This window comes from Heterodontus francisci, chromosome 18, assembly GCF_036365525.1.
Source record: "Heterodontus francisci isolate sHetFra1 chromosome 18, sHetFra1.hap1, whole genome shotgun sequence".
Taxonomy (NCBI): Eukaryota; Metazoa; Chordata; class Chondrichthyes; order Heterodontiformes; family Heterodontidae; genus Heterodontus; species Heterodontus francisci.
Genome location: NC_090388.1, coordinates 59553346 through 59580045, shown reverse-complemented (window position 1 = coordinate 59580045; position 26700 = coordinate 59553346). Strand labels below are relative to the sequence as shown.

General features: G+C 42.5%; 1 protein-coding gene across 1 annotated transcript in view; it reads left to right on the top strand.

Annotated features, from left to right (window-relative positions):
- Window positions 1-26700, top strand: part of LOC137379353 (dynamin-1-like protein) — a 120040-nt gene that overhangs the window by 6204 nt on the left and 87136 nt on the right. The window contains exons 2-9 of the mRNA XM_068050058.1: window positions 9934-10081; window positions 15726-15772; window positions 16842-16913; window positions 18362-18448; window positions 21133-21295; window positions 22062-22182; window positions 24663-24794; window positions 26257-26463. Coding sequence (XP_067906159.1) covers window positions 9934-10081; window positions 15726-15772; window positions 16842-16913; window positions 18362-18448; window positions 21133-21295; window positions 22062-22182; window positions 24663-24794; window positions 26257-26463 — 977 coding nt within the window. The remainder of the gene's footprint in view (window positions 1-9933; window positions 10082-15725; window positions 15773-16841; window positions 16914-18361; window positions 18449-21132; window positions 21296-22061; window positions 22183-24662; window positions 24795-26256; window positions 26464-26700) is intronic.

Genomic DNA, 26700 nt, shown 5'->3' with positions numbered 1-26700 from the left:
GGCACTACTCCTGTCGACAATGACGACATAAAGATCAACAACAACGGCTCTGCAATCTCCTCCCTGGCTTCTCAGAGAATCCTAGGATAAATCCCATCTGGCCCAGGGGACTTATCTATTTTCACACTTTCCAAAATTGATAACACCTCCTCCTTGTGAATCTCAATCCCATCTAGCCTAGTAGGCTGTATCTCAGTAATCTCCTCGACAACATTTTCTTTCTCTACTGTAAATACTGACGAAAAATATTCATTTAACGCTTCCCCTATCTCCTCTGATTCCACACACAACTTCCCACTGCTATCCTTGATTGGCCCTATTCTAACTCTAGTCATTCTTTTATTCCTGATATACCTATAGAAAGCCTTAGGGTTTTCTTTGATCCTATCCGCCAATGACTTCTCGTGTCCTCTCCTTGCTCTTCTTAGCCCTCCCTTTAGATCCTTCCTGGCTAGCTTGTAACTCTCAAGCGCCCTAACTGAGCCTTCACGTCTCATGCTAACATAAGCCGCCGCCTTCCTCTTGACAAGCGCTTCAACCTCTTTAGTAAACCACGGCTCCCTCGCTCGACAACTTCCTCCCTGCCTGACAGGTACATACTTATCAAGGACACGCATTAGCTGCTCCTTGAATAAGCTCCACATTTCGTTTGTGCCCATCCCCTGCAGTTTCCTTCCCCATCCTACGCATCCTAAATCTTGCCTAATCGCATCATAATTTCCTTTCCCCCAGCTATAATTCTTGCCCTGCGGTATATACCTGTCCCTGCCCATCGCTAAGGTAAACCTAACCGAATTGTGATCACTATCGCCAAAGTGCTCACCTACATCTAAATCTAACACCTGGCCGGGTTCATTACCCAGTACCAAATCCAATGTGGCATCGCCCCTGGTTGGCCTGTCAACATACTGTGTCAGAAAACCCTCCTGCACACACTGGACAAAAACAGACCCATCTAAAGTACTCGAACTATAGTATTTCCAGTCAATATTTGGAAAGTTAAAGTCCCCCATAACCACTACCCTGTTACTCTCGCTCCTGTCGAGAATCATCTTCGCCATCCTTTCCTCTACATCTCTGGAACTATTCGGAGGTCTATAGAAAACTCCCAACAGGGTGACCTCTCCTCTCCTGTTTCTAACCTCGGCCCATACTACCTCAGTAGACGAGTCCTCAAACGTCCTTTCTGCCGCTGTAATACTTTCCTTGATTAACAATGCCACACCCCCCCCCCCCTCTTTTACCCTCTTCTCTGTTCTTACTGAAACATCTAAATCCTGGAACCTGCAACATCCATTCCTGCCCCTGCTCTACCCATGTCTCCGAAATGGCCACAACATCAGGATCCCAGGTACCAACCCATGCTGCAAGCTCACCCACCTTATTCCGGATGCTCCTGGCGTTGAAGTAGACACACTTTAAACCAAGTTCTTGCTTGCCAGTGCCCTCTTGCGTCCTTGTAACCTTATCCCCTACCTCACTACTCTCAACAGCCTGTACACTGGAACTACAATTTAGGTTCCCATTCCCCTGCTGATTTAGTTTAAACCCCCCCGAAGAGCACTAACAAATCTCCCCCCCCAGGATATTGGTACCCCTCTGGTTCAGGTGAAGACCATCCTGTTTGTAGAGGTCCCACCTACCCCAGAAAGAGCCCCAATTATCCAGGAAACCAAAACCCTCCCTCCTACACCATCCCTGCAGCCACGTGTTCAACTCCTCTCTCTCCCTATTCCTCTCTTCGCTGGCACGGGCAACAACCCAGAGATAACAACTCTGGTTGTTCTCGCTCTAAGCTTCCACCCTAGCTCCCTGAATTTAATTGAATGTTGGAGTCGGCTCAATGGGATGAATGGCCTACTCGTGTTTCTTGGTGATCAGTAGTTCTCCAATCCAAGCTGCTTCAGACCCTCGTTCTCTGCTCTCTTGTCAGGGTTAGTGAAGTGATACTATATTGACCTTGTTGTGATAGGCAGTGTACAATGATTAATCAGAAAAGAAGCCTTTTTTAATGTCTATTTAATTACCACAGTAACAGGGCAGCAATGTTATTGTTTTCATAGTCACACTTGATCTTGTATTTGTTTCACAACTACTATTACTTAATGAATGCTTTGGAATTTAAATAGTTTTAGTAAGAGATCCCAGTTTCCAATCTCACTCCTTACCACTTATCCAGATTTCAGTATTTGTGAGATGATTTTTCTTGTCTTTTGTGTTACTGAACTATATTCTGAAGTAATCTAACTATATAAAGGGCAGGTCAATATAAGCATGTTGTTTGGAAGCATGTCTGCAGATAATGAACCACAAAATTGTTATGAAGTTTAGCAGCGCTCAAAGTATATTTTATAATAGAGTTGTTTATTCATGTGATGCCCCCTATGTTTACATCCTACACTATCACCACTTTCATTACCATGTCAATTACACCATAGAGCTTCCACCATGCTCAGTGTACTCACCACACAACAATAAGAACAGTTCAGAAACAAACATGGGCTTGTATTTGACATTAAGAATAACAGTGAGGCTATTGGTGCTCACTTATTATGGAGTAAATTGGTAACAACTTCTGGATTTCTGCATTTACGCATGTGCAGACTCTGGAAGTTGCTGTGTAATTTGCACTGCTGCACAAGCTGTGCTACACCGGTACTTTGCCAATAGACTTGGCATTGAAATATATGTAAGAGTGTGAAGTTGTGGGCCTTACCCACTAAATATGCCAGAAAAAGTTAGGACGAGTGCATTCAGATTTAAGTGAATTTTTTAATGACGTGAAATATCTTAATGACAACCAAACAACATCACTGGCACTGAAAAATTTAGTTCTAGAAGTGTGAAGTCAGAATGTACTTATTGTTAGATATTTAACAAAAAATACTTTTTCTTTCTGTCCCTTTATCTTCCTCTCCCATCTTTCTTTCCCTCACTTTATTTTGCTTTCTCTATAGTTTGTGAGTTTACATTGAATTAAATATTCTGCTTTATACTTGGTTGAGACACTGTAGTCTGAATTTTGCAAGCATGCCACTGATTGCTGCGGCGTGCTTTGAAGATGGCTATCCACCTGTGCAGATTGTCCGTCACTGAGCCCTTGCTGTATTATGTGTGGCGGCTCATTAGCATGGAGGGGGCAGAGCACCCGCCCCCATTGACGTAAAGGAGACAGGCGCTGTGTCCTCGGCGCCATTTTTAAAGGGCTTCAAGCCCTTACTGGTAATTTTCATTTTTAACGGTCCTGCTGCAATAAACATGGAGATGAAATTTTAATCAAACTTTGAAACCTCTCCCCACCCCCCCCCCCCACCCCCCACTGAATGAACAGTACATAAAATGACTTGTGCCCCCGAAAAAACACCTTTTGCTACGCTGAGCTTTCACCACCCCCACCCCCCCCACCCCCCAACTTCAGCACCTTTAACCCTCAACCCCTTCCCACCATCCCCACAATCAATTGGAAAGGTTCTCACCGGTTCTCTTTCCCACCCCCCCCCCACCATCCCCGACCTGAAAATTTCACTCCTCCCCGCTCCCCACCAGTGTCACGCCTTGGATCTCCGAACAGAGATCCAAAGGGGCGGGAGTTCAGGCCACCAGCCAGAATATCGGCGTGGGACAGCCGCGGGTCAAGGTAAGTTAATTTACATTTATTTAAATTGATATCAATATGTAAATGAAGGCCCCACCGCTGAGCGGTGGGTGGGGGCCGCACTGAGGACTTGCCACTGCCAGTAAAATGTGGCAGGGTCTTCCCAGTGTCGGGGGTCATAGCGGGCCTCTCCTGGAAGAATTTTCTGGGCTCCCCCGCCGCGACACCTGACGTCGGAGGGCTGGTAAAATTCAGCCTTGTGTCTCTGAGGATTCTTTATCTGATTGCTTGAGGAGACATGTTACTTGCCCTGCTCATAAAGATCCTCTATAGAGGGTGCCTAGGAATTGTAAGTTGCTGCTTAAAGTCCAAGAAAAGTTTGTGGGCAGTTGTAAGCATAATGAATGGCAAGTGCCATTCCTTTGCCACTGACTGCAAAATTCAGGCCATAGTGTTAAAGACACTACAGATCTCAAGGAATACAATTAAACCACCAGTTCTGTTTTTTTGAAAAAACAGAAACCATGCTCTAAGCAGAAAATCCAATGCAGTCAAGCACTGTCTCACTAATCTAATACAGCAAAAACTTGCATTTATATAGTGCCTTTAACATAATAACATGTCCTGAGGCGCTATAAGGTATCAGGCAAAATGTTTACACCTAGCCACATATTAGGACAGGCAACTGAAAGTTTTGCCAAAATGGTAGGTTTTAAGGAGAGGCTTAAAGGAGCAGAGAGAGGCAGAGGCTTGGGGAGGGAATTCCAGAGCTTAGGGCCTGGGCAGCTGATGGAACAGCTGCCAATGATAGAGCAATGAAAATCAGAAATGTGTAAGAGTCCAGAATTGGAGAAGTGCAGAGATCTCAGAGGGTTGTGGAGCTCGAGGAGGTTACAGAGATGGGGAGGGGACGAGGTCATGGAGCGATTTGAACACAAGAATAAGATATTTAAAATCGAGCATTGCAGGAGTGGGAGCCAAGGTTAGGTACAGAGATGATGAGTTAATGAGGTGGTGTGAGTTAGGAGTACAGGCAGCGGAGATTTGGATGAGCTCAGATTCATGAAAGATGAAAGGCTGGACTGGAGTGGGTTGGAATAGTTGAGTCCAGAGGTAACAAACTCATTGCTGAGGATTTCAGCAGTGATCTGAGGCAGGGACGGAGACATGTGATATTACGGAAATGGAAGCATTTGGTCTTGGTGATGGAGAGAACATGGTGTTGCAACCTCAGATCACAAGAAAAAAAAATCAAAATCCAGGTACTGATGGAGAAAGATCAGATAACCATATACTTTACTGAAGCAACATTTATATAGAGTTCCTTAAATTATTTCAATTTTTAAATGCAACTTTAAAGCCATTTTTCTTTCACCTTTTCCTGTATTTCTGTATTTGTTTCCCTCAATTCTGTCATTTTGCAGCTGTGTTGATAGCCACAAGCCAAGATCATCCCTTTTTCTGGCTGCAGTAAACCAATTGAAAGGGGTATTAATTCTCTCACTGGAGATGGCCTCAAATTAACTGAAGTATCAGATGATGCTGTTCGTGCCAAGTTTGTGGCACCACGGATGGCTCTGCTGCACAGCAGGTGGGGGAAAAGACTGGGAGAGCCATAGTGATAGGAGATTCAATTGTAAGGGGAACAGACAGGCGTTTCTGTGGCCGCAAACGAGACTCCAGGATGGTATGTTGCCTCCCTGGTGCTAGGGTCAAGGATGTCTCGGAGCGGCTGCAGGACATTCTGAAGGGGGAGGGTGAACAGCCAGTGGTCGTGGTACATGTCGGTACCAACGACATAGGTAGAAAAAGGATGAGGTCCTGCAAGATGAATTTAAGGAGTTAGGAGCTAAATTAAAAAGCAGGACGTCAAAGGTATTAATCTCAGGATTACTTCCTGTGCCACATGTTAGTGAGTATAGGAACAGGAGAATAGACTAGATGAATGCATGGCTGGAGAAATGGTGCAGGAGGGAGGGATTTAGATTCCTGCGACATCGGGACCGGTTTTGGGGGAGGTGAGACTTGTACAAGTGGGACGGGTTACACTTAGGCAGAACCAGAACTGATGTCCTCACAGGGGCGTTTGCTAGTGCTGTTGGGGAGGATTTAAACTAGAATGGCAGGGGGATGGGAACGGGGAGGAGGAAACAAGGATAGAAACAAAAGACAGGAAACAAAAAGGCAAAAGTGGAAGGCATAGAAATCAAGGGCAAGAAACAAATAGGGCCAGAGTGACAAATAATGCTAAGATAACTAAGAATGTTAAAAAGACAAGCCTAAAGGCATTGTGTCTCAATGCGCGGAGTAATCGCAGTAAGGTAGACGAATTAACTGCACAAATAGATGTAAATGGATATGATATAATTGCGGTTGCGGAGACATGGCTGCAGGGTGACCCAGGATGGGAACTGAACATCTAGGAGTATTCAATATTTAAGAAGGACAGGCAAAAAGGGAAATGAGCTGGAGTAGCATTGTTAGTAAAAGAGGAAATCAATGCAATAGTGAGGAAGGATATTAGCTCAGAGAATCCTGATGTGGAATCTGTATGGGTGGAGCTAAGAAACACCAAGGGGCAAAAAACTTTGCTGGGGGTTGTATATAGACCCCCAAACAGCAATGGTGATGTAGAGGATGGCATTAAACAGGAAATTAGAGATGCATGCAATAAGGGTGCAACTGTAATTATGGGTGACTTTCATCTACATTTAGATTGGGCAAAACAAATTAGCAATAATACTGTAGAGGAGGAATTCCTGGAGTGCGTACATGTTGGTGTTTTGGACCAATACGTTGAACCAACTAGAGAACAGGCCATCCTGGACTGGGTATTGTGTAATGAGAAAGGATTAGTTAACAATCTTATCTTGTGTGGGGTCCCTTGGGGAAGAGCGACCATAACTTGATGGAATTTTTCATTAAGGTGGAGAGTGAGAGAGTTGATTCCGAGACTAAGGTCCTGAATCTAAATAAAGGAAACTATGAAGGTATGAGGCGCGAGTTGGCGATGATAGATTGGGGAACATTACTTAAAGGGTTGAAATTGGATAGGCAATGGCTAGCATTTAAAGAGCGGATGGATGAGTTAGAATAATTGTTCATTCCTGTCTTGCACAAAAATAAAACAGGAAGGGTGGCTTAACCGTGGCTTACAAAAGAAATTAGGGATAATATTAGATCCAAGGAGGAGAAATATAAAATGGCCAGAACAAGCAGCAAACCTGAGAATTGGGAGCAGTTTAGAATTCAGCAAAGGAGGACAAAGGGATTGATTAAGAAGGGGAAAGTAGAGTATGTGAGTAAGCTTGCAGAGAACATAAAAACTGACTGTAAAAGCTTCTATAGATATGTGAAGAGAAAAAGATTACTGAAGACAAATGTGGGTCCCTTACAGCCAGAAACAGGGGAATTTATAATGGGGAACAAAGAAATGGCAGACCAATTAAATACATACTTCGATTCTGTCTTCACAAAGGAGGACACAAATTACCTCCCAGAAATGTTGGGGAACGTAGGATCCAGTGAGAAGGAGAAACTGTATAAAATCAGTATTAGTAGGGAAATGGTGTTAGGGAAATTGAAGGCTGATAAATCCCCAGGGCCTGATAATCTACATCCCAGAGTACTTAAGGAAGTGGCCCTAGAAGTAGTAGATGCATTGCTGGTCATTTTTCAAAATTCTATAGACTCTGGAACAGTTCCAACGGATTATCGGGTAGCTAATGTAACCCCACTATTCAAAAAAGGAGATAAGAGAAAACAGGGAATTATCGACCGGTTAGCCTGACATCAGTAGTAGGGAAAATGCTAGAGTCCATTAGAAAAGATGTATTAGCAGCGCACTTGGAAAACAATGACAGGATCGGACAAAGTCAACATGGATTTACGAAAGGGAAATCATGCTTGACAAATTACTGGAATTTTTTGAGGATGTAACTAGTAAAATAGATAAGGGAGAACCAGTGGATGTGGTGTATTTGGACTTTCAGAAGGCTTTCGATAAGGCCCCACATAAGAGATTAACAAACAAAGAACAGTACAGCGCAGGAACAGGCTATTCGACCCTCCAAGCCTGCGCCGATCTTGACGTTTGCCTAAGCTAAAACCTTCTGCACTTCCGGGGTCCGTATCCCTCTATTCCCATCCTATTCATGTATTTGTCAAGATGCCTCTTAAACGTCGCTATCGTACCTGCTTCCACCACCTCCCCCGGCAGCAAGTTCCAGGCACTCACCACCCTCTGTGTAAAGAACTTGCCTCGCACATCCCCTCTAAACTTTGACCCTCGCACCTTAAACCTATGTCCCCTAGTAACTGACTCTTCCACCCTGGGAAAAAGCTTCTGACTATCCACTCTGTCCATGCCGCTCATAACTTTGTAAACCTCTATCATGTCGCCCCTCCACCGCCGTCGTTCTAGTGAAAACAATCCGAGTTTATCCAACCTCTCCTCATAGCTAATGCCCTCCGGACCAGGCAACATCCTGGTAAGCCTCTTCTGTACCCTCTCCAAAGCCTCCACGTCCTTCTGGTAGTGTGGCGACTAGAATTGCATGCAATATTCTAAGTGTGGCCTAACTAAAGTTCTGTACAGCTGCAGCATGACTTGCCAATTTTTATACTCTATGCCCCGACCGATGAAGGCAAGCATGCCGTATGCCTTCTTGACTACCTTATCCACCTTTGTTGCCACTTTCAGTGACCTGTGGACCTGTACGCTCAGATCTCTCTGCCTGTCAATACTCCGAAGGGTTCTGCCATTTACTGTATACTTCCCACCTGCATTAGACCTTCCAAAATGCATTACCTCACATTGTCCGGATTAAACTCCATCTGCCATTTCTCCGCCCAAGTCTCCAACCAATCTATATCCTGCTGTATCCTCTGACAATCCTCATCACTATCTGCAACTCCACCAACCTTTGTGTCGTCCGCAAACTTACTAATCAGACCAGCTACATTTTCCTCCAAATCATTTATATATACTACAAAGAGCAAAGGTCCCAGCACTGATCCCTGCGGAACACCACTAGTCACATCCCTCCATTCAGAAAAGCATGCAAAATTAAAGCACATGAGATTGGGGCTAAGGTACTGACATGGATAGAGAACTGGTTGGCACACAGGAAACAAAGAGTAGGAATAAACGGGTCTTTTTCCGAGTGGCAGGCAGTGACTAGTGTGGTACCGCAGGGATCAGTGCTAGGACCCCAGCTATTCAGAATATATATTAATGATATAGATGAGGAAATTGAATGTAATATATCCAAGTTTGCAGACAACACAAAGCTAGGTGGGAGTGGGAGCTGTGAGGAGGATGCAGAGAAGCTCCAGTGTGATTTGGACAGGTTGAGTGAGTGGGGAAAATACATGACAGATGCCGTATAATGTGGATAAATGTGAGGTTATCCACTTTGGTGGCAAAAACAGAAAGGCAGATTATTATCTGAACGGTGACAGATTGGGAAAGGGGGAGGTGCAGAGAGACCTGGGTATCCTTGTGCACCAGTCGCTGAAAGTAAGCATGCAGGTGCAGCAGGCAATTAAGAAGGCAAATGGTATGTTGGCCTTCATAGCGAGAGGATTCGAGTACAGGAACAAGGATGTCTTGCTGCAATTATACAAGGCCTTGGTGAGACCACATCTGGAGTATTGTGTGCAGTTTTGGTCTCCTTATCTGAGGAAGGATGTTCTTGCTAAGGAGGGAGTGCAGCAAAGGTTCACCAGACTGATTCCTGGGATGGCAGGACTGACGTATGAAGAGAGATTGGGTCGATTAGGCTTGTATTCACTAGAGTTTAGAAGAATGAGAGGGAATCTCATAGAAACCTTCAAAATTCTAACAGGACTTGACAGACTAGATGCAGAAAGGATGCTCCCAATGGCGGGGGAGTCCAGGACCAGGGGTCACAGTCTAAGGATAAAGCGGTAAGCCATTTAGGACTGAGATCAGGAGGAATTTCTTCACCCAGAGAGTGGTGAAACTGTGGAATTCTCTACCACAAAAAGCAGCTGAGGCCAAATCATTAAATATATTCAAGAAAGAGTTAGATATAGTTCTTAGGGCTAAAGGGATCAAGGGATATGGGGAGAAAGTGGGAACAGGTTACTGAGTTTGGATGATCAGCCTTGATCATATTGAACGGCCGTGCAGGCTCGAAGGGCTGAATGGCCTACTCCTCCTATTTTTCTATGTTTCTATGAATATGCTCTGCTTCTCGAGAGTATGTTACTTCTAAAGGCTAGTGATGGTAATTGGAGAAAACCCTGTACACCATGATCTTGTATCTTGCACTACTTTTAACAGACTGTTTCTGTTCTCTAATTCTTGACAGAGCAGTGGAAAAAGCTCAGTGCTGGAGAGTCTGGTGGGAAGGGACTTGCTCCCCAGAGGTACCGGTATTGTCACTCGAAGACCATTGATTCTGCAGCTAGTGAATGTTTCCCCCGAGGAACAGCGGAAAGCATCGGGAGATGATGATGGTATGTTTTTATTTTCTAATTTGTGTCGTGCTGATTTAGAGGACAGAGATGCGAGAATAACAATGCTGGCTTTGCACGATTGTCCTGTGCTGAACTCCAAACGCTCAAAAATTCAAAACCTTGTCGGGTAATTCTTACTCCAGTTTTCTCTTTCTGTATGGCTAAGATTGGAAGCTAAATAGCTTGAGAGGCAGAAATGTGTCCTAACACTGATGCCATTACCTATATGACATAAACATTCTGCATCCTCCAACTCACTAAGTCATGCCATGGGAGATCTGCTGGTTAGTTCAAATTTTTCTCGTGACCACATTTGTTTGAAATTGAATCTATGTCATTAAACTTAGATATATTTTTAAAAGTAGTTCTACATTGTAGTGAAAGAGTTTGGGTAGGTTCAGTTGAAAGGAATAAACTCCTTTCGTGAAGTTCTATGGTGAACAGGTCTTGCCACTGATTACGCCAGCTCCTGCACCTTTCTTCTTTGTTGTTAAGAATGTTCAAGCGATTGTCAAATATGAGAGACTGTTGCAGCTGAGAGTTGTTAACTCAGCAAAGACTGGAAATTGAACCTCAGACAATCCTAGTCTGTTTGATCTATGATGTATGAATAATGTCTAGACTTTTCACAAAGATAGGCAAAGATATGAGGTTGGTAATTTCCTCTTCTATATTTCCAGTATCTGCATTTTTCCTTTTTATCCACTGTGACTGCTATGAGCTTGAGTTTGACACTCTTAGGGAGTAGCAGCATGCTGTTGTCTTCAAGGTAAGTGAACTAGATAATAAATCAGGAAGGAATACTGCAATGGTTTACACCTGTAAGTCATTAATAGGCTCCAGGAATTACAAGGCCCTGATTTTTCACAAAATAAAATATATTAAGGCTATCTCTTTACATCATGACCTGAACACATGATTTCATGGTGTAGTTTTCTTTTTCAGGCCTTTCGTTCAAACCATACATTATTCATTATATTAAAGAATGTGAGTCCATGATTAATACCAGAATTGATCTCAAACTCATTCATTGTCTTCTTGGACTCCAGTAATTCTTCTCACCCCCTTTATTTACAATCATGGTCAACACTCCTCACTCCCTACCTATGAACCCCCCCCCCTTGATACAGTTTCAGTGTCAGATACTGGTGTGTAGGGATCACTGATGGTAGACAACTAGTCCATCACATATGCAGGGTTTAGTAATTGTCACCAAAAAATCTTCAATCATTTGAAAATTGTCGGGATGCTAAATATGTTGTTGAACATATTCACTCTCTACCTCTCTTTCCTCCTTTAAGATGCTCCTTAAAACCTACATCTTTGAGCCCAAACACCACTGTCTCTGTGTCAAATTTTGTTTGATAATGCTGTGAAGCAGCATGGGTGTTTTACTATGTTAAAGGTGCTATATAACTACAAGTTGTTACCATCAATGTTCTTGATTAAAAAAAAAATTCTATCACTGCCTTAAATTACATTATAAAGTATTTCCGGTGAAACTTGGGCTGCATAAATCATCTTGTTTTTCTTCTGCAGATAATCTGTATAAATACCTGTTGTATCTGTCTTTCACCTTGCATGAGGGAGAAAGTATTTCATGACCTAAGCACCTCGTAAGCAGACATTCACTTAACCTTTCTGCTGTTTCTCTAACTACAGACACAGCCATGTGGAAAAATTTTGGTCCGCTTTACAAAGGTTTCCACTTCCTCTTGTTTTCCTGTTTCTGTGTGTCATTTTTGTTATCTGCATGGCTTTGAATAATTCTCTAGGAATACACCACTAAAGGATAACCATTTGGATTTTGTATTACATAGAAACTGGTCTGAATTTTCTTGTAGTTGATGTGAATAATTTAAAATGGGGCATTGTCAGTATCGTGCAGCAGAGTGTCAGGGTATAATTTCTAGCCTTTAGTTTCCACATGACAATTTCCCCATCTCAGCCAGTCTGTGTAGCATAAGGAATTTCCAGTGGTCACTGGAAACCTTATCACAGGACAAGTAAACGTAGCCAGCCCTGGTGTAATCCTAACAGAGCAGCATTTGGGGAAGCCTGGAAGTAGATTGTTTGTTCTCTATCTGTATAGAAGTGTAACCACAAAAAGAATTATTTAAATGTAAGTAATTGCCGTAACATTTTGTGCAGAGCAGCACATTTTTCAGGATTTGGAATATGTTATTGACTATCCAGGTCTGTTGTAATATTTCTAGCAACAATTTTTTTAAGAAGCATTGGAGAGAGTTCAAAAAGGATTTACAAGGATAATATCAAAACTGAGAGGGATTAACTGGGTTTTTTTCCCTAGAAATGAGAACCCTGATATAGGCCTTTAAAATTATGAGGGGATTCAATAGAGATGTTTCCACTTGTGGGGGAGTCCAAAACTAGGACCCATAAATCCAATAAGAGATTCAGGAGAAATTTCTGAATGGTTAGAATGTGGAACTTGGAGTGGTTGAGGCAAATAGCATAGATGCATTTAAGGGGACGTTAGATAAGTACATGAGTAAGAAAGGAATAACAGGACATGTTGATGAGGTTAGATGCTGTAAGGTGGAAGGAGATTCATGTGAAGAATAAACACTGGCATAGACTAGTTGGACCAAATGGCCTGTTTCTGAGCTATAAAATTCTGTGTAATTCTATGTGACTGATTTAATTTGAATCCTTTAAAAAAAAAACATTAAGATCAATTCACATCATTGCTAAAATTTTCTGGACTTCCTGTTACATGTAAGAATTTGCTAAATATTCAAAATGTCAATGCCCATTTTAAAGTATGTAAAATTTTTGTATAATGTGAAAACAAATCATGCATTGCGATCCATTGCATGCGTACTACACAGTAGAACATTGAAATTGATGGTTCATAATGGAGGTGGTCCTTTTGAGTAGTTATTTTTGTACTATGCTTTGCAAATTTTTGCTCTCATTTTTCTTTTGTGCCAATCACTGTTCCATGCTCAAACCAATCAAAATACACAAAAGTGCCTGCTCAAAGTTTAAAACAGTTGTATTTAATGATGATACAAATATACTGAGTGGATTTGTCTTTAACACAACAAAATGGTCAGTCAATCCTGTATCTAATTGTGTTGTCCATATCCTGGTTTTCTATAAAGAATGTAGTAGTATTTTCTACGGTGGCAGGGTGTGAGAAACAGGACAGGCAGATTATAAGCATCCTCTGTGTGTTTGTAATTGGTGATCACCAAAGCAATAGCTTCCTGTGCAAGGGACCCAAGAGTGACATCTTGTGTGTGATGAGGTGAATGAGTCTTAAAATATCTATTTAGTATATTTATCCAAATATCGTCATTGTTTCTAAGCTTTTCTATTGGTTTTCAGTTTTTTGACTAAACAGGAGAAAATGTCACCAAAATGACACTAAGTCACAAAATGAGCAGTCCACAGGGAAATTCTGATTATGGTCTTGTCGTACTTATGGCATCCACACTTACTGAAATCATCAGGTTCAAGCCATTGGATTTAAGGTGCCGCAGTGAACTGTAGTACTGCTGTATCTGTTTTCTGCCTTGAGAGAGCTTTTAAGATCGACACAGCTCTCTGGGACCCTCTTGTGGCTGTACTGATGCAAGACTCAGCAAGTCAGTAAAAAGCTTTTTGAATAAGTTACAAATGTATCCTGAATCAGAAATTATAGCATAGACAGAAGCAATTTGGCTTATTGTGTCAGTGCTAGCTTTTAACTGGTGCTATCTTCTTTAATCCAATATTTCTGGCCTAAATACTTACTCAGTTTTTTGGTCATTTAAATTAGATGCTCACAGTGGCTTCTCCCAATAAAGCATCAGTGTTGTAACAACCTTCCATGGGAAAAGTCTCATCTGAGTTACTCCTTTGTTCATTGAATGATTACCCTTATTCTGTGACCCTTGTTACTGATTCGCTAACCAGTGGAAACAATCTTTCATTGTTGACCAAAATTTTGAAAGTTTGTGTTATATTCTACCACCCCTGTTTAATAATTTGCATTTCTATGTTAATACTTATACTTCATACTTATTCCTCCCAGCAAAAGTGGAATTTGTCTTCCAAAGAATACCACTTCTAAGCTTCAGCCGATTGGACACTGTAGTTTTTCAAGGTCACTGTTTGAAGCTTTTGGCTGTAAAATGACGAGGTGCTTACAAAGCCAAGATTGAGTTCTCCATTAGTTTTTGGAATGCTGTGAAGTTCATTGGGAGCAATTGGGATCTTGTGTCTCAGAGCAGCATTGCGAACTGCTTTTGCCATGTGGTTATGGTCATAGAGTCATAGATAGATACAGCACTGAAACAGGTAAAGAGGAGAATTTGGTGAAGTTTGAAGAAATTGTAGCTGACCCTTCAGCAAGCAGGAATGATTCCTGCTGATCCTGAGTTTGACTAGATTGCAGTTGATGTCTCTTTGATCTGAACTTCCACCGAAGCTTTGAGTTGGCTGAGTCAGAATTAAATGATATTAGTGAGGATGGTGAAAGGTTTGAAGAGGATAATGTTGCTCCTGATCCTACTGCGGCAGCCTATCTCAAGATGCTTTCTGACATTCAATATTATATTAGATGGCTTATCTCATGATGACTTGTTTGACTGAACAGCGCTGGCTTATCTGGCTTTACAGTCTGGCTTGAAGAAACACTCACTTATGATTCAATTTTAAAGATATTAATGGTCCAAAATAACTGATTTTGTTAAAAAATAGCACCAATTGCAGTGAAATTAATGTAAAATATTGGATTTATTACATGTTTTTCCCCTTATCTTTAAAATTATAAATGCCTTCAAAACAGTCTGGAAGTGTTTGCAAGTGTTTATAAGATGCCCTGTTATAGTATGTGCAATACTATAATTTTGTCCAGTGCAACATTTGAGTATAACAGTGGGCAGGTTCAATTGTACATTCCCTTCTGGCTTATATAGCCTTTAGAAGCTGTTCATTTTTGGACGTGCAGGTAGTGACAGTGCTGCAGAAGCAGCTGTATTCCACCACATTAGTTTCCTGAATATGATGGTAGTGTTTATAATTGTATCAAGATGAGCGATTTCAACAGACTTTATGACGAGACTTGCATTGCATTAGTCTTGCAACAAGACAGAAAGGGCTTGTGAAATGTGTTTGTGCTTTACTAGAAGATATCATAGTCGTTGCATGTTATAACATGATTCAGATAACCTAAACATTCTAATCAGCTCTTTAAATGGTTCAGTTAAGACGCTTCAACTGTTCAGTTGGTGTTGTGTGGTGGTGAAGGACCTGTGTGGGAAATGGATTAAGGGATGGCAATGATACAAATGGCAATGGAATCTTTAATTTTATGACATGTAGAATAGAATCTAACTCACTGACAGCTGGGTATCTTCTGTAAATCAAGGTTCTATCGGAGTAGGGTTGCACCTCATTTGCCATTACGACTAATTTTCCATTCATTCGTAGTCAATGCGTGGAAAATTAGCATGTCACACAGCTTAATAAACTTGATTAGCTTTCTTTTAGTTCTATTTTACCATTTTTGATGTAGTTGTGTTTCCCATTATAATTTGCACTGTTTCATTTTAATTTAAGCATTTCTTGTTGACTTAAAGTTTGTATGCTCAGTTAATGTTTGCATTTTAAATTCTTCTAACTTTCCTTGAAGGAATTGATGCAGAAGAATGGGGAAAATTTCTTCACACTAAGCATAAGGTATGCTTATTGTTCACTGTTAACGTTTTCAATATTAAATAAGCTTAAGGCATATGAATATAAAGGTTGACCCAAAATCTGAAACTGAGGAATTTATCAAATGGGAACTCTAAACAGAGTCCAGTGGGATTCCCCATGCCGCCACTATAATTGCAGCAGAGGCCAGATTGAATCATTGGTTTAAATGTACACTTAGACTCCTCTTGTTCATTTTCCTACTTTTTCCCACTTTTTGCCCCCTTTTCTTAGTTTACTGAAGGTTTGACATGCCCAAGTGACCCTTCATCCTATGAGCATAGATAATAAATGACAGCAAGCTATTCAGTGAATTGGGTGGGAGGGGGAGAGTGGGGAGACATTATGCCTGATCCTGTTTTCTGCTGATGTTTACACATACATGTTTTCAGCAGGGGTCACTGAATAGTAATCAGGAACAGCAACCATGGCTGATTTCTTTCTCCACTCTTACTCCAGGGCCAGCAACACTGATACAAAAGCTAAATACTGCAGATGTTGGAAATCTGAAATGAAAACAAAAAGTACTGGAAATATTCAGCAGGTCTGGCAGCATCTGTGGAGATAGAAACAGTTAATGTTTCACGTCTGTGACTTTTCATCAGAACTGGTGAAAGGTCACAGACCTGAAACGTTAACTCTGTTTTTCTCGCCACAGATGCTGCCAGACCCATTTAGTACTTCCAGTATTTTCTGTTTTTGTTCCAACCATCCCTATGTCTACAAATGCAAATTCTCGGGCCAGAATCTAGATAGTGATCTAAGGAAGGAGCTCTTGCTGATGCTGCCTCCCCTCGTCCATGGGCCCCCTGACAGCATAGGTTACTGATTTGGATTGTTTAGTACCACAGAACACAGTGATCTGTTGTGGGAATCTCACTTTTTCATGTGAAAGATATTAACTTATGATACTTTTCCCCACTCACTATAATGTTTAAACTGAGGAAACCTTGTACAATACAAGCATTTTTATGTTGGTTCATTTGTTGCTTATTTGGGGATGGGGTGAGGAAGAACAAACTACTTAGCAATTAACGTAACTATTTCTTTTCAGATCTACACTGACTTTGATGAAATTAGACAAGAAATCGAAAATGAGACAGAACGAGTTTCTGGTGGCAATAAGGTAAAGATACAAGCCAATGGGTAGAGGCACAAGCTCCATAAACCTAAAACTGTAAAAAAACACAGTTGATGCTATTTGCATCCATGTCACTGTACATCTGGTTAATAAATGTTTAATTTAGTGATATTCACAAGGACCTCCAATTTTTGGTGGTATTTGAGTAATTAAAGGGGAAGGTTGCTGAAAGAAATGTTACATTGAACTTTTGCCCTCTCAACCCACCATCTGCCCAACTGCACAAAGTACAGAGGTCATCCTTCCGCACCCCCCAACACAGCAGAAATGCAGAGTTGACCGCCCCCCCCCCCCCCAAGCTACACTAAAAATCCTACATTCCCCCCTTCCCCACCTCGATGGTGTCAGCTTTCCCTGCACGGGAAAGTGAAGGCACAAGTACCACCCATTGCACGGAAGATACCAGACAGCTGTTAAGATTGCGGAGAATTGTAGGTAAATGTATTCATGGGGTTTATTTAAATATTTAAAGTTGGGTCCCGAGCCTTGCTGCCGCTGGAAAGATCGGGCCTAGCGGCCTCTGTGGCGAGGGGGGACTGGAAGATCGCAGCGGCTGCAGCCCCCCCATGGAGCCCAACTTCGTGAGCTCAACAAAGTTCAGCCCTTTGTGTGGAGCATATAATACATTTCATGATTTACTGAGGCGTGATCTTCCTCTTAAGGACTACTTAATAGAGTTTTAGGCATTTTATGGATACTTTGAGGGGAAAAGGTGCTGACAATCCCATTGAGCAAGTTATTTAGTTTTGTTTTAGCTCAAACAATGCAGACTACTGAATTGATTTGCAAACCGCAGAATCCTTTTCACAACAACTGGCTCTGTTAGCTTCCATGTCATTAGTCTAATGGTCCTTACCAAAGAATTGTTCAGGGGCTTAGGGGCAAGTACAGACCAGGAATGGCTTTGAAGTTGTCACTGAAGTGCATCAAGTTGAGACTGCTTTCATGGTGAAAGTACTTTCTCTTTGACAAAGTGGACTGATAGAGATTAGCCAAGGGCAGGTGAGCTGATCTGTTGAAGTTGTAGGAAAACCTTTGGGCACTTGGGGCCATTTATGTATTCACAGTGCTATCCTAAATGAATTTTGATGACCATAGTTTCAAAAGGGAAAAAAAAGAAAAACTTGCATTTATATAGCGCTTTTCATAGCCACCGGACGTCTTAAAGCGCTTTACAGCCAATGAATTACTTTTGAAGCGTAGTCACTGTTGTAATCTAGGAAGGATATTTTATGTGGGCGATAGCACAACTAGAAATGCATATAGAGCAAACATTCTGGACCAGAGAAGCATATTGAGATTAAAACATTGTGTAAGTGACAAAAATAGCCTCCACAGCAAGCCCTTAAAACTTGGGGTGAAGTCGTGGTTTCCAAAGCCAATATTGAATATAATGCTTTCCTATTTCATTTATGCTATTTTTCCTGTTGCAGGGTATTAGTGCTGAACCAATTCACCTCAGGATCTTCTCTCCACATGTTGTTAACCTGACACTTGTTGATCTTCCTGGAATGACAAAGGTGTAGTATATCAGGATGTCTCAATCCTCATGTTGTGTTCCTGAACTGTTGGCATTTGCTGATCATATTTAATTAACATGCATCAGACACCTTGCACAACTGATCCAATAGTCATTGTGAATGTAGCGGTGAACTACATCTAAATCCTCCTTAACTGTTCGTCCTCTTTCATTTCACTTTTCCTTTCTTCCTGTTTTCCCTGTTTTCTTCCTGTCTTGCCTGAAAGCACTAATACATGCAAGCTTATAGTAATTATTTGACAACTTGCCCAAGTGATCATTTTCATATGTGAGGTTAGGCATTGAGTCTTGGCAGGCTATTCAACTGAGGACGTTGCAACACAGCTGGACCCAGTTTTGCCCCTTGCTTGATGTCTACAGAAATGCATTTTTCCAGCAAGAGTCACTAAACAGTTACTAGGGGCTGAATTTTGTTGAGCTCCCGACATCGGGCTCCGTAGCGGAGGGGAGGGGCCGGACGATCGCAGCGACAGCAGCCCGCCATGGAACCCGACATCGGGATTGCCGGACTCGATCGTCCCAGTGGCGGCCAGGCTCCATGGCAGCCACCCCCCTGCTGCTCGGCAATGGGACTCGACTTTAAATATTTAAATAAACCTCATGAACATATTAACCTACAATTCCCCGTGATCTTACTGACTGTCTGGGATCTTCTGTGCGATGGGCGGCACTTGTGCCTTCACTTTCCCGTCCAGGGAAAGCTGGCGCCACCGAGGTAGGGAAGGAGGGAACTTAGGATTTTTAATGTGGGGGGGGGGGGGGGGGTGAAATGGGGTCAACTCTGATTTTCTAGTGTGGGGGGGGGGTGGAGAAGGGGTGACCTCTGCACTTTGTGCAGTTGGTGGGTTTGGGGGGGTGGTGGGAAAGAGGTTAAATGTTCAATGTAAGTGTTTTGGGGGAGGGAGTGATACAGGGCAGCCATTTATTTTCATTGTATTGATGGAGGGTAAGGGTCAGAAACTTACTTAGTGTAGTGGGGGTGGGGGGGGCGATACAGGGTTCAGTTATGCAGGTCTGGCAGCCCTTTAAAAATGGCACCAGTGCCTGCGCAGAGGCATGTGACGCCATTCATGCGTCGCAGAGCTTGCTCCCGCCATGTGATTTTGTGGGGGGGTGGGGGTGCCCGCCCTAGATCACTGTGTTGTGGCAGCATGCGGCCGTCATTTTTTATGCCTGCCGTGGCTCCAGGTGCCAGGAAAACGAAATTCAGCCCTAGGTGTGGAATCTAGGCTGCTTTCCTCTTTCTTTCCCCACCTGTCCCAAACATTAAGGCCAATTAAGACCATCTCTGACACTATATCTTTTTTTGAGATCAGTTAACTGAATACAGATCAAGAATTGAACCTGATTCTTCTGCTCAGTATGATTCACTGCCACACTGTTGCCTTTACTTACTACGCCAAATGGGTGAAATACAGCATCACAAAATGTTGTCGCAGGTATAAAAACACTACGCTGTTGAATGTTCTGAAAAACAAAGTAGTATAATAATCAACTTATTTCCGGCACAACAAATCTTGCCTTGTTGTCATGCTCATTATCCTTGATACAAAACAACTGTTATTTGCACAATGTGATTGTTATTATCAGCTTACACAGAATTACAATCAGCATTGGAAATGCAAATGTAAGAACATTAGTTTAATCCTTTGAGCGCTGAGGAAAGGTTTGCTTATCTAGTTATAAGCAGCCACTGACAATGTATTTGTTTGGCAGCGCTTTTACTGGTTCAAGACATATCGCATTAATATTGACCTTGTTACATCCTTGTGCAACCAGGATAATATTCCAAGCCTAGAAATTAGATTCACTAGAAAAAATAAAGCTTGCCAATGTTATCATTGTTTCCAAAAGTGTAGAATTATAAATTTCAAAACTTTTTTAAAAACTTAATTTTTAAAATTTCTGTTGCTCACTCCCTTATATTGTGCACAAGTGTAGTCTGGGGATCTAACTGAGGCAAAGAGATGATTTGCTTCCAAGCCTTGTTAATGTTGACTATGGCCCAGCAGTGCACAAGTGTAGTCTGGGGATCTGAGTTTTGATTTGATTTTTTTTCTGTCTTTTGGGGAGATATTAACCCTGCACTTTGTTTTGCTGTGAATACCCCTGCAAAGACTGGGAACTCAAATCTGTGGAGGATCTCAGTTACAAAACCAGGAATTGCATCCAACCAGTCTCTTTTATGGTGCATTTGGTTGCTTTGTGCACAGCATTGCCACATTTTCTAGCTCAATGATTTTTGATACACAGCAATAACTAATGTGACAAATAGAAGGTTACTTCAGGTTGGTTTTATTTTCTAAAACAATGTGGCTTCTAAATCAGAATTTAGTATTCAGATTTTTGGTGCAAGTGAAATAGTTCCTGGAAAGCCAGTATAATATTGATTATGTGCACATATAAAGATAATGTTCTATTAGTTTTAGATTTCTGTGCTCTTGGACCCTGTTGTTACTTATTATGGGTTCCACCTTTTGAATTTACCAAACATAGTTTTAGAAACTTTAATTTGCTGTAAATAAAAACTTATTTAAAGATAATTTAAACTACACCAATCCTTCAACTGGAACTCAGTCCTTTGACAGATGCCCCTTTTGTTGAAAAGGAATCAGTAGTATTTGTAGCATTGTCTTCATACTCACCAGAGCACTATCTCTTTAGGTGCCAGTGGGTGACCAACCTCGAGACATAGAACTGCAGATAAAAGACCTGATACTGCGATACATCAGCAACCCTAACTCAATCATCTTATCTGTCACAGCTGCCAATACTGACATGGCAACCTCGGAGTCACTTAAAATTGCCAGAGAGGCGGATCCAGAAGGTAAGATGATAGAGGAGATTGCCCAGTAGCTGCAACTCTAAAGCATTGTACTTGCAGTTACAACTTCTGAGTTTAAATCTATAGATCCACTGACAATTACCACTGGCTTCCCTGTACAGAATAATAGTCAAAAAACTCTGAGCATGATTAATACAGATAGAGGCATTGAAACAGACCACCTGCCTGGCCTCTCAATCACAGAGGCCACTTTCACCAGTCTTAGCTGGGCTCTTATAGATGCATAGTGCAGGCTTCACTACAGCCGTGACTGGGAGGGAGCAATTTGGGAGAAGGAAAAAGAATTTTTAATGTGTGTGTTGTGTTTATTTATTTATTTTTATTTAGAGCTACAGCACTGAAACAGGCCCTTCGGCCCACCGAGTCTGTGCCGACCAACAACCACCCATTTATACTAACCCTACAGTAATCCCATATTCCCTACCTACACTAGGGGCAATTTATAATGGCCAATTTACCTATCAACCTGCAAGTCTTTGGCTGTGGGAGGAAACCGGAGCACCCGGCGAAAAACCCACGCGGTCACAGGGAGAACTTGCAAGCTCCGCACAGGCAGTACCCAGAATCGAACCCGGGTCCCTGGAGCTGCGAGGCTGCGGTGCTAACCACTGTGCCGCCCAATACTGTCACTGTAGCTGGCTACACATGTGCATTTTGTACGTATGTTATGCTCTGCATTGAAATGCTCCTTGCATTGCGTTGTCACAAGTAGCCTATCTGAATAAGTAACAGTGTGTCTGATCTACAGGGCGGCGAACGCTTGCTGTTATCACAAAGCTAGATCTTATGGATGCTGGCACTGATGCTATGGATGTGCTTATGGGAAGAGTTATTCCAGTCAAATTGGGTATTATTGGAGTTGTCAGCAGGTATGTAGCAACTTCAGTCAGAAGTGAATTGTAAATTCCATGTGAAACTCTGTTGAAGCATTAACAGCTAGAAAAATAGCTACTATCAGTTAAAATAATGCATCTTTCATTGTAACTTAACATGATATTCCACTTACAGAGTACTAAAAACTGGTGTGCCGTGTATTGACAAAATAGCAACCCACATATTTGATTGTCATTTTTAGTCAGTTCTAGCCAGAAGCTGTCACTGTAGCTGGCTACACATGTGCATTTTGTCACTGACAGGAAGCTTCCACATCCAGACCAATGATGTTGTCATCTCTAGCTGCCTATAGACAGGGTTCTGTCCGGCCATCTGCTCAATGATAAACTTCAGAATGATGGGGGAATATACAATTTCTGTTCTCTTGTTTGGAGATTTGTGGCATAACACTTGAAGAGTATTAGCAGAGGTGGAGACAAAGGAGGAAGAAAGAATTGTTTAAAATGAGAAATGTTCAGGCAGGAGCCCAGCATAGGCATTGAATTCCTTCACAGGGAGCAAAGGGAAGGACTAAGGCCAGAATTTTACATTGGGCGGGAGGCCCAATAGTAGAGTAGTTAGATATAGCTCTTGGGTTTAAAGGGATCAAAGGGTATGAGGCGAAAGTGGGAACAGGTTACTGAGTTGGATGATCAGCCATGATCATAATGAATGGCGGAGCAGGCTTGAAGGGCCGAATGGCCTACTCCTCCTATTTTCTATGTAGGCCCAGCCCACTGGCCAAAAGTCAGTGACTAGCCTGCCTCTGCTGGGCCTGGGGAGCCAGGCTGGGATTTTTCGCTCTCCAGGCCCTTAATTGGACTTGGGCGGAACTTCCACCTCCTCGAGACAGGACATCCCGCCTAATGGAGCTGCCAGCCAGTCACCGGGCTGGCAGCTCTTAGTCCCAGCAGCGCCACTGGGAGCAGTGGCCACTGCTGGAACTACACCCAGCCATCGGAGGCAACAGGAAGGACGGCCCTGGAACTCAGGTAAGTTTTAGGGCCGCACCAGGGACAAACAGCCAGGCCATGGTGACGGAAGGGGGTTGGTTGGGTGGGGGGGAAGGGAGGGATGGTGGGGGGGGCAGGGGGGATGGTGGAGGGCAATATTTTGCGTTGGGGGCAGTTGGGGCTTTGGGGGCGGCCCTCTGTTGGGCACAGGGTGCCTGATCAGGAGGGCCCCCTCTCGGCCTGCAAGAAGGCCGCCTGGTTTTACCAGGCGGGGTTCTTGGGGCCTTTGCCGTTTGGCCGCCGCGAGTAAAATACCCGTGGCAGTGGGAGGAGGCCCTTAAGTGTAAGTTAATTGGTCACTTAAGGGCCTTGATTGGCCTGGTGCAGGGCGGGCTGTTTCTCGCCGCTGCCACCCCGTCTAAAATTGCAGCCAGCTCTTTGCCCATCCACTTAACCTATCTATATCCCTTTGTAGCTTCCTTGTGTCCTCTTCACAACTTACCTTCCTACCTATATTTGTGTCATCAGATTTAGCAACCATACCTTCGGTCCCTTCATCCAAGTCATTTATATAAATTGTAAAAAGTTGAGGCCCCAGCGCTGATCCCTGTGGCACAGCACTGGTTACAGCTTGTCAACCAGAAAATGATCCATTTATGCCTACTCTCTCTCTGGTTCCTATTAGCTAGCCAATCTTTTACCCATGCCAATATGTTACCCCCGTGCCAGAACTTTTATTTTCCGCAATAACCCTTAATGTGGCTCCTTATCAAATGCCTTCTGGAAATCTAAGTACAGTACATCCACCAGTTTCCCTTTATCCACAGCATGTTACTTCAAAGAACTCCAATAAATTTGTTTAACATGATTTCCCTTTCACGAAACCATGTTGACTCTACCTGATTACCTTGAACTTTTCTAAGTGCTCTGCTATAATGTCTTTAATAACAGCTTCTAACATTTTTCCTAAGACAGATGTTAAACTAACTGGCCTGTAGTTTCCTGCTTTTTGTCTCCCTCCCTTTTTGAATAAAGGAGTTACATTTGCTATTTTCCAATCAAATGGAACCTTCCCTGAATCTAGGGAATTTTGGAAAATTAAAATCAACACATGGACTATCTCACTCGCCACTTCTTTTAGGACCCTAGGATGAAGTCCATCAGCACCCGGGGACCTGTCAGTTCGCAGCTGTAACGATTTGCTCAGTACCGCTTCCCTGGTGATTGTAATTTTGAGTTCCTCTCTCCCTTCCATTTCCTGATTTACAGCTATTTCTGGGGAGAGATGATGGTACTTGTGAACTGTTATTTTGTGATAGTGAAACTGCTGCGTCTTTGCGCTGCTCAGATGTGATGTGTTTTAACAGGAATATTTGTTGACATTAATGAAAATACACATTTGTTTTTACTGTCCCTCGCTGCTTCTGGGACTGGTTGATACATTTTGCTTATCGCAATTCTCATGTTACAAATGGAAGCGTGTAAACTACGATATTGAAAACATGTTTGTGTGTATTCTTCAGGAGTCAGCTAGACATCAACAATAAGAAAATTGTGGCAGATGCTTTAAAGGATGAACATGCTTTTCTGCAAAAAAAATACCCCTCTCTTGCTAACAGAAATGGAACCAAGTATTTGGCCAAAACGTTGAATAGGTAATGTTTTGTTGAACTGTTGTAACTATCAAAAGGAGTCAAAATGCAAAGCTTGTTTCTGTGCATGCCATGTTCCAGAGATGGCACCTTCATCTAGAATAGAATGTTTACGGCACAGAAAAAGGCCACTTGACCCATCATGTCTGCGCTGGCCAAAAAATGAGCCACCCAGTCTAATTCCACCTTCCATCATTTGGTCCGTAGCCCTGCAGGTTACAACACTTTAGACAGCTTTTAAATAAGTTGAGGGTTTTTGCCTCTACTATCCACTCAGGCCATGAGTTCCAGACCCCCACCACCTCTGGGTGGAAAGAAATTTTCCTCGTCTCCCCTCTAATCTTTCTACCAATCACTTTAAATCTATGCCTCCAGTCACTGACCTCTCTGCTAATGTAAATAGGTTCTTCGCATCCACTCTATCCAAGTCCCTCACAATTTTGTACATTTCAATCAAATCTCCCCTCAGTCATCTTTGTTGCAAGGAGAACAACCCCAGCCTATCCAATTTTTCCTCATAGCTGCATTTCTCTAGTCCCGGCAACATCTTTGTTAATTTCCTCTGTACCGTCTCTAATGCAGTTACATCCTTTCTGTAATGAGGTGATCAGAACTACACATAGTACTCAAATTGTGGCCATGTATTCCTTTGCCTTGTTTGACCTCCCCAAATGCATCACATCACACTTTTCCAGGTTGAATTCCATTTGCCACTTGTCTGCCCATCTGACCAGTCCATCGATATCTTCCTGCGGCCTACAGCTATCCTCCTCGCTATATACCACACGGCCAACGCTTGTGTCGTCTGCAAACATCTTGATCATGCCCCCTACTTTTACGTCCAAATCGTTAATATATCCCGCAAAAAGCAGGAGACCCAGTACTGAGCCTTGTGGAACGCCACTGGGAACAGCCCTCCAATTGCAAAAACACCCGTCAGTAATTACCCTTTGTTTCCTGCCTCTGAGCCAATTTTGTATCCACCTTGCTACATTTCCGTGGATCACATGGGCTTTTATTTTTTAACCAGTGTCATCACTGGGCACCCAGGAAAATCTGCAAGGAGCTCTCATTGAAGTTTGTTGACTCATTTGTTTATGCCTCTAGCATCATCTAGAAAGGACATGCGTAAAATTGCTATTTCCCCCCCCACTTTTTTTTAGGTTTCTGTCACTGGCCATGGTTCAGCTTATTTTCCTAAAAATGTTGTAGGTTGTCTTTGTACACCTCAAATTTTCTGAAAGGATTTGGAATCTTCTGTGCCAACTACTTGTGCAGGTAAACCTCCAAACTGCACTGCTCCAACTTAGTTGTTCTGCCGATAAAGTCAGGGGCAATGACAGTGGCCACTGAGTGCTGTAACTAATTGAGCTAGGTGTTGTTTCTATATTGTAATGTCTAGATGATTCTCTAAATTCTTTGGCCTGAGAGAGTTTTATTAATATGTTTAATTTTATTTTTGTAGATTGCTAATGCATCATATCCGAGATTGCTTGCCAGAGCTCAAGACCAGGATAAATGTCCTGGCTGCTCAGTATCAGTCTTTACTGAACAGCTATGGCGAACCAGTGGAGGACAAGAGTGCGACACTCTTGCAGCTCATCACCAAGTTCGCAGCAGAATATTGCCACACAATTGAGGGAACAGCAAAATATATTGAAACTTCAGAACTGTAAGTATGCTGCTATTTTGTTATCCTGTACGTTTAGCTTTAGTGCTCCTCTGAGGTATATCCCAAATGTTGTTCATTAACATTTAGCAGCTATTGCCCATGGTGCATGCCCATTTTACCCAAACCGGATGGCACACTTGCAGGGGCGCTGGCAGCTAAGGAACAGCAATCAGATGTTGAAGCATCCAGCTTGAGGCACTCCTTTTCTGTTGGGGGTTTGTTACAGCCAGGTGAGGA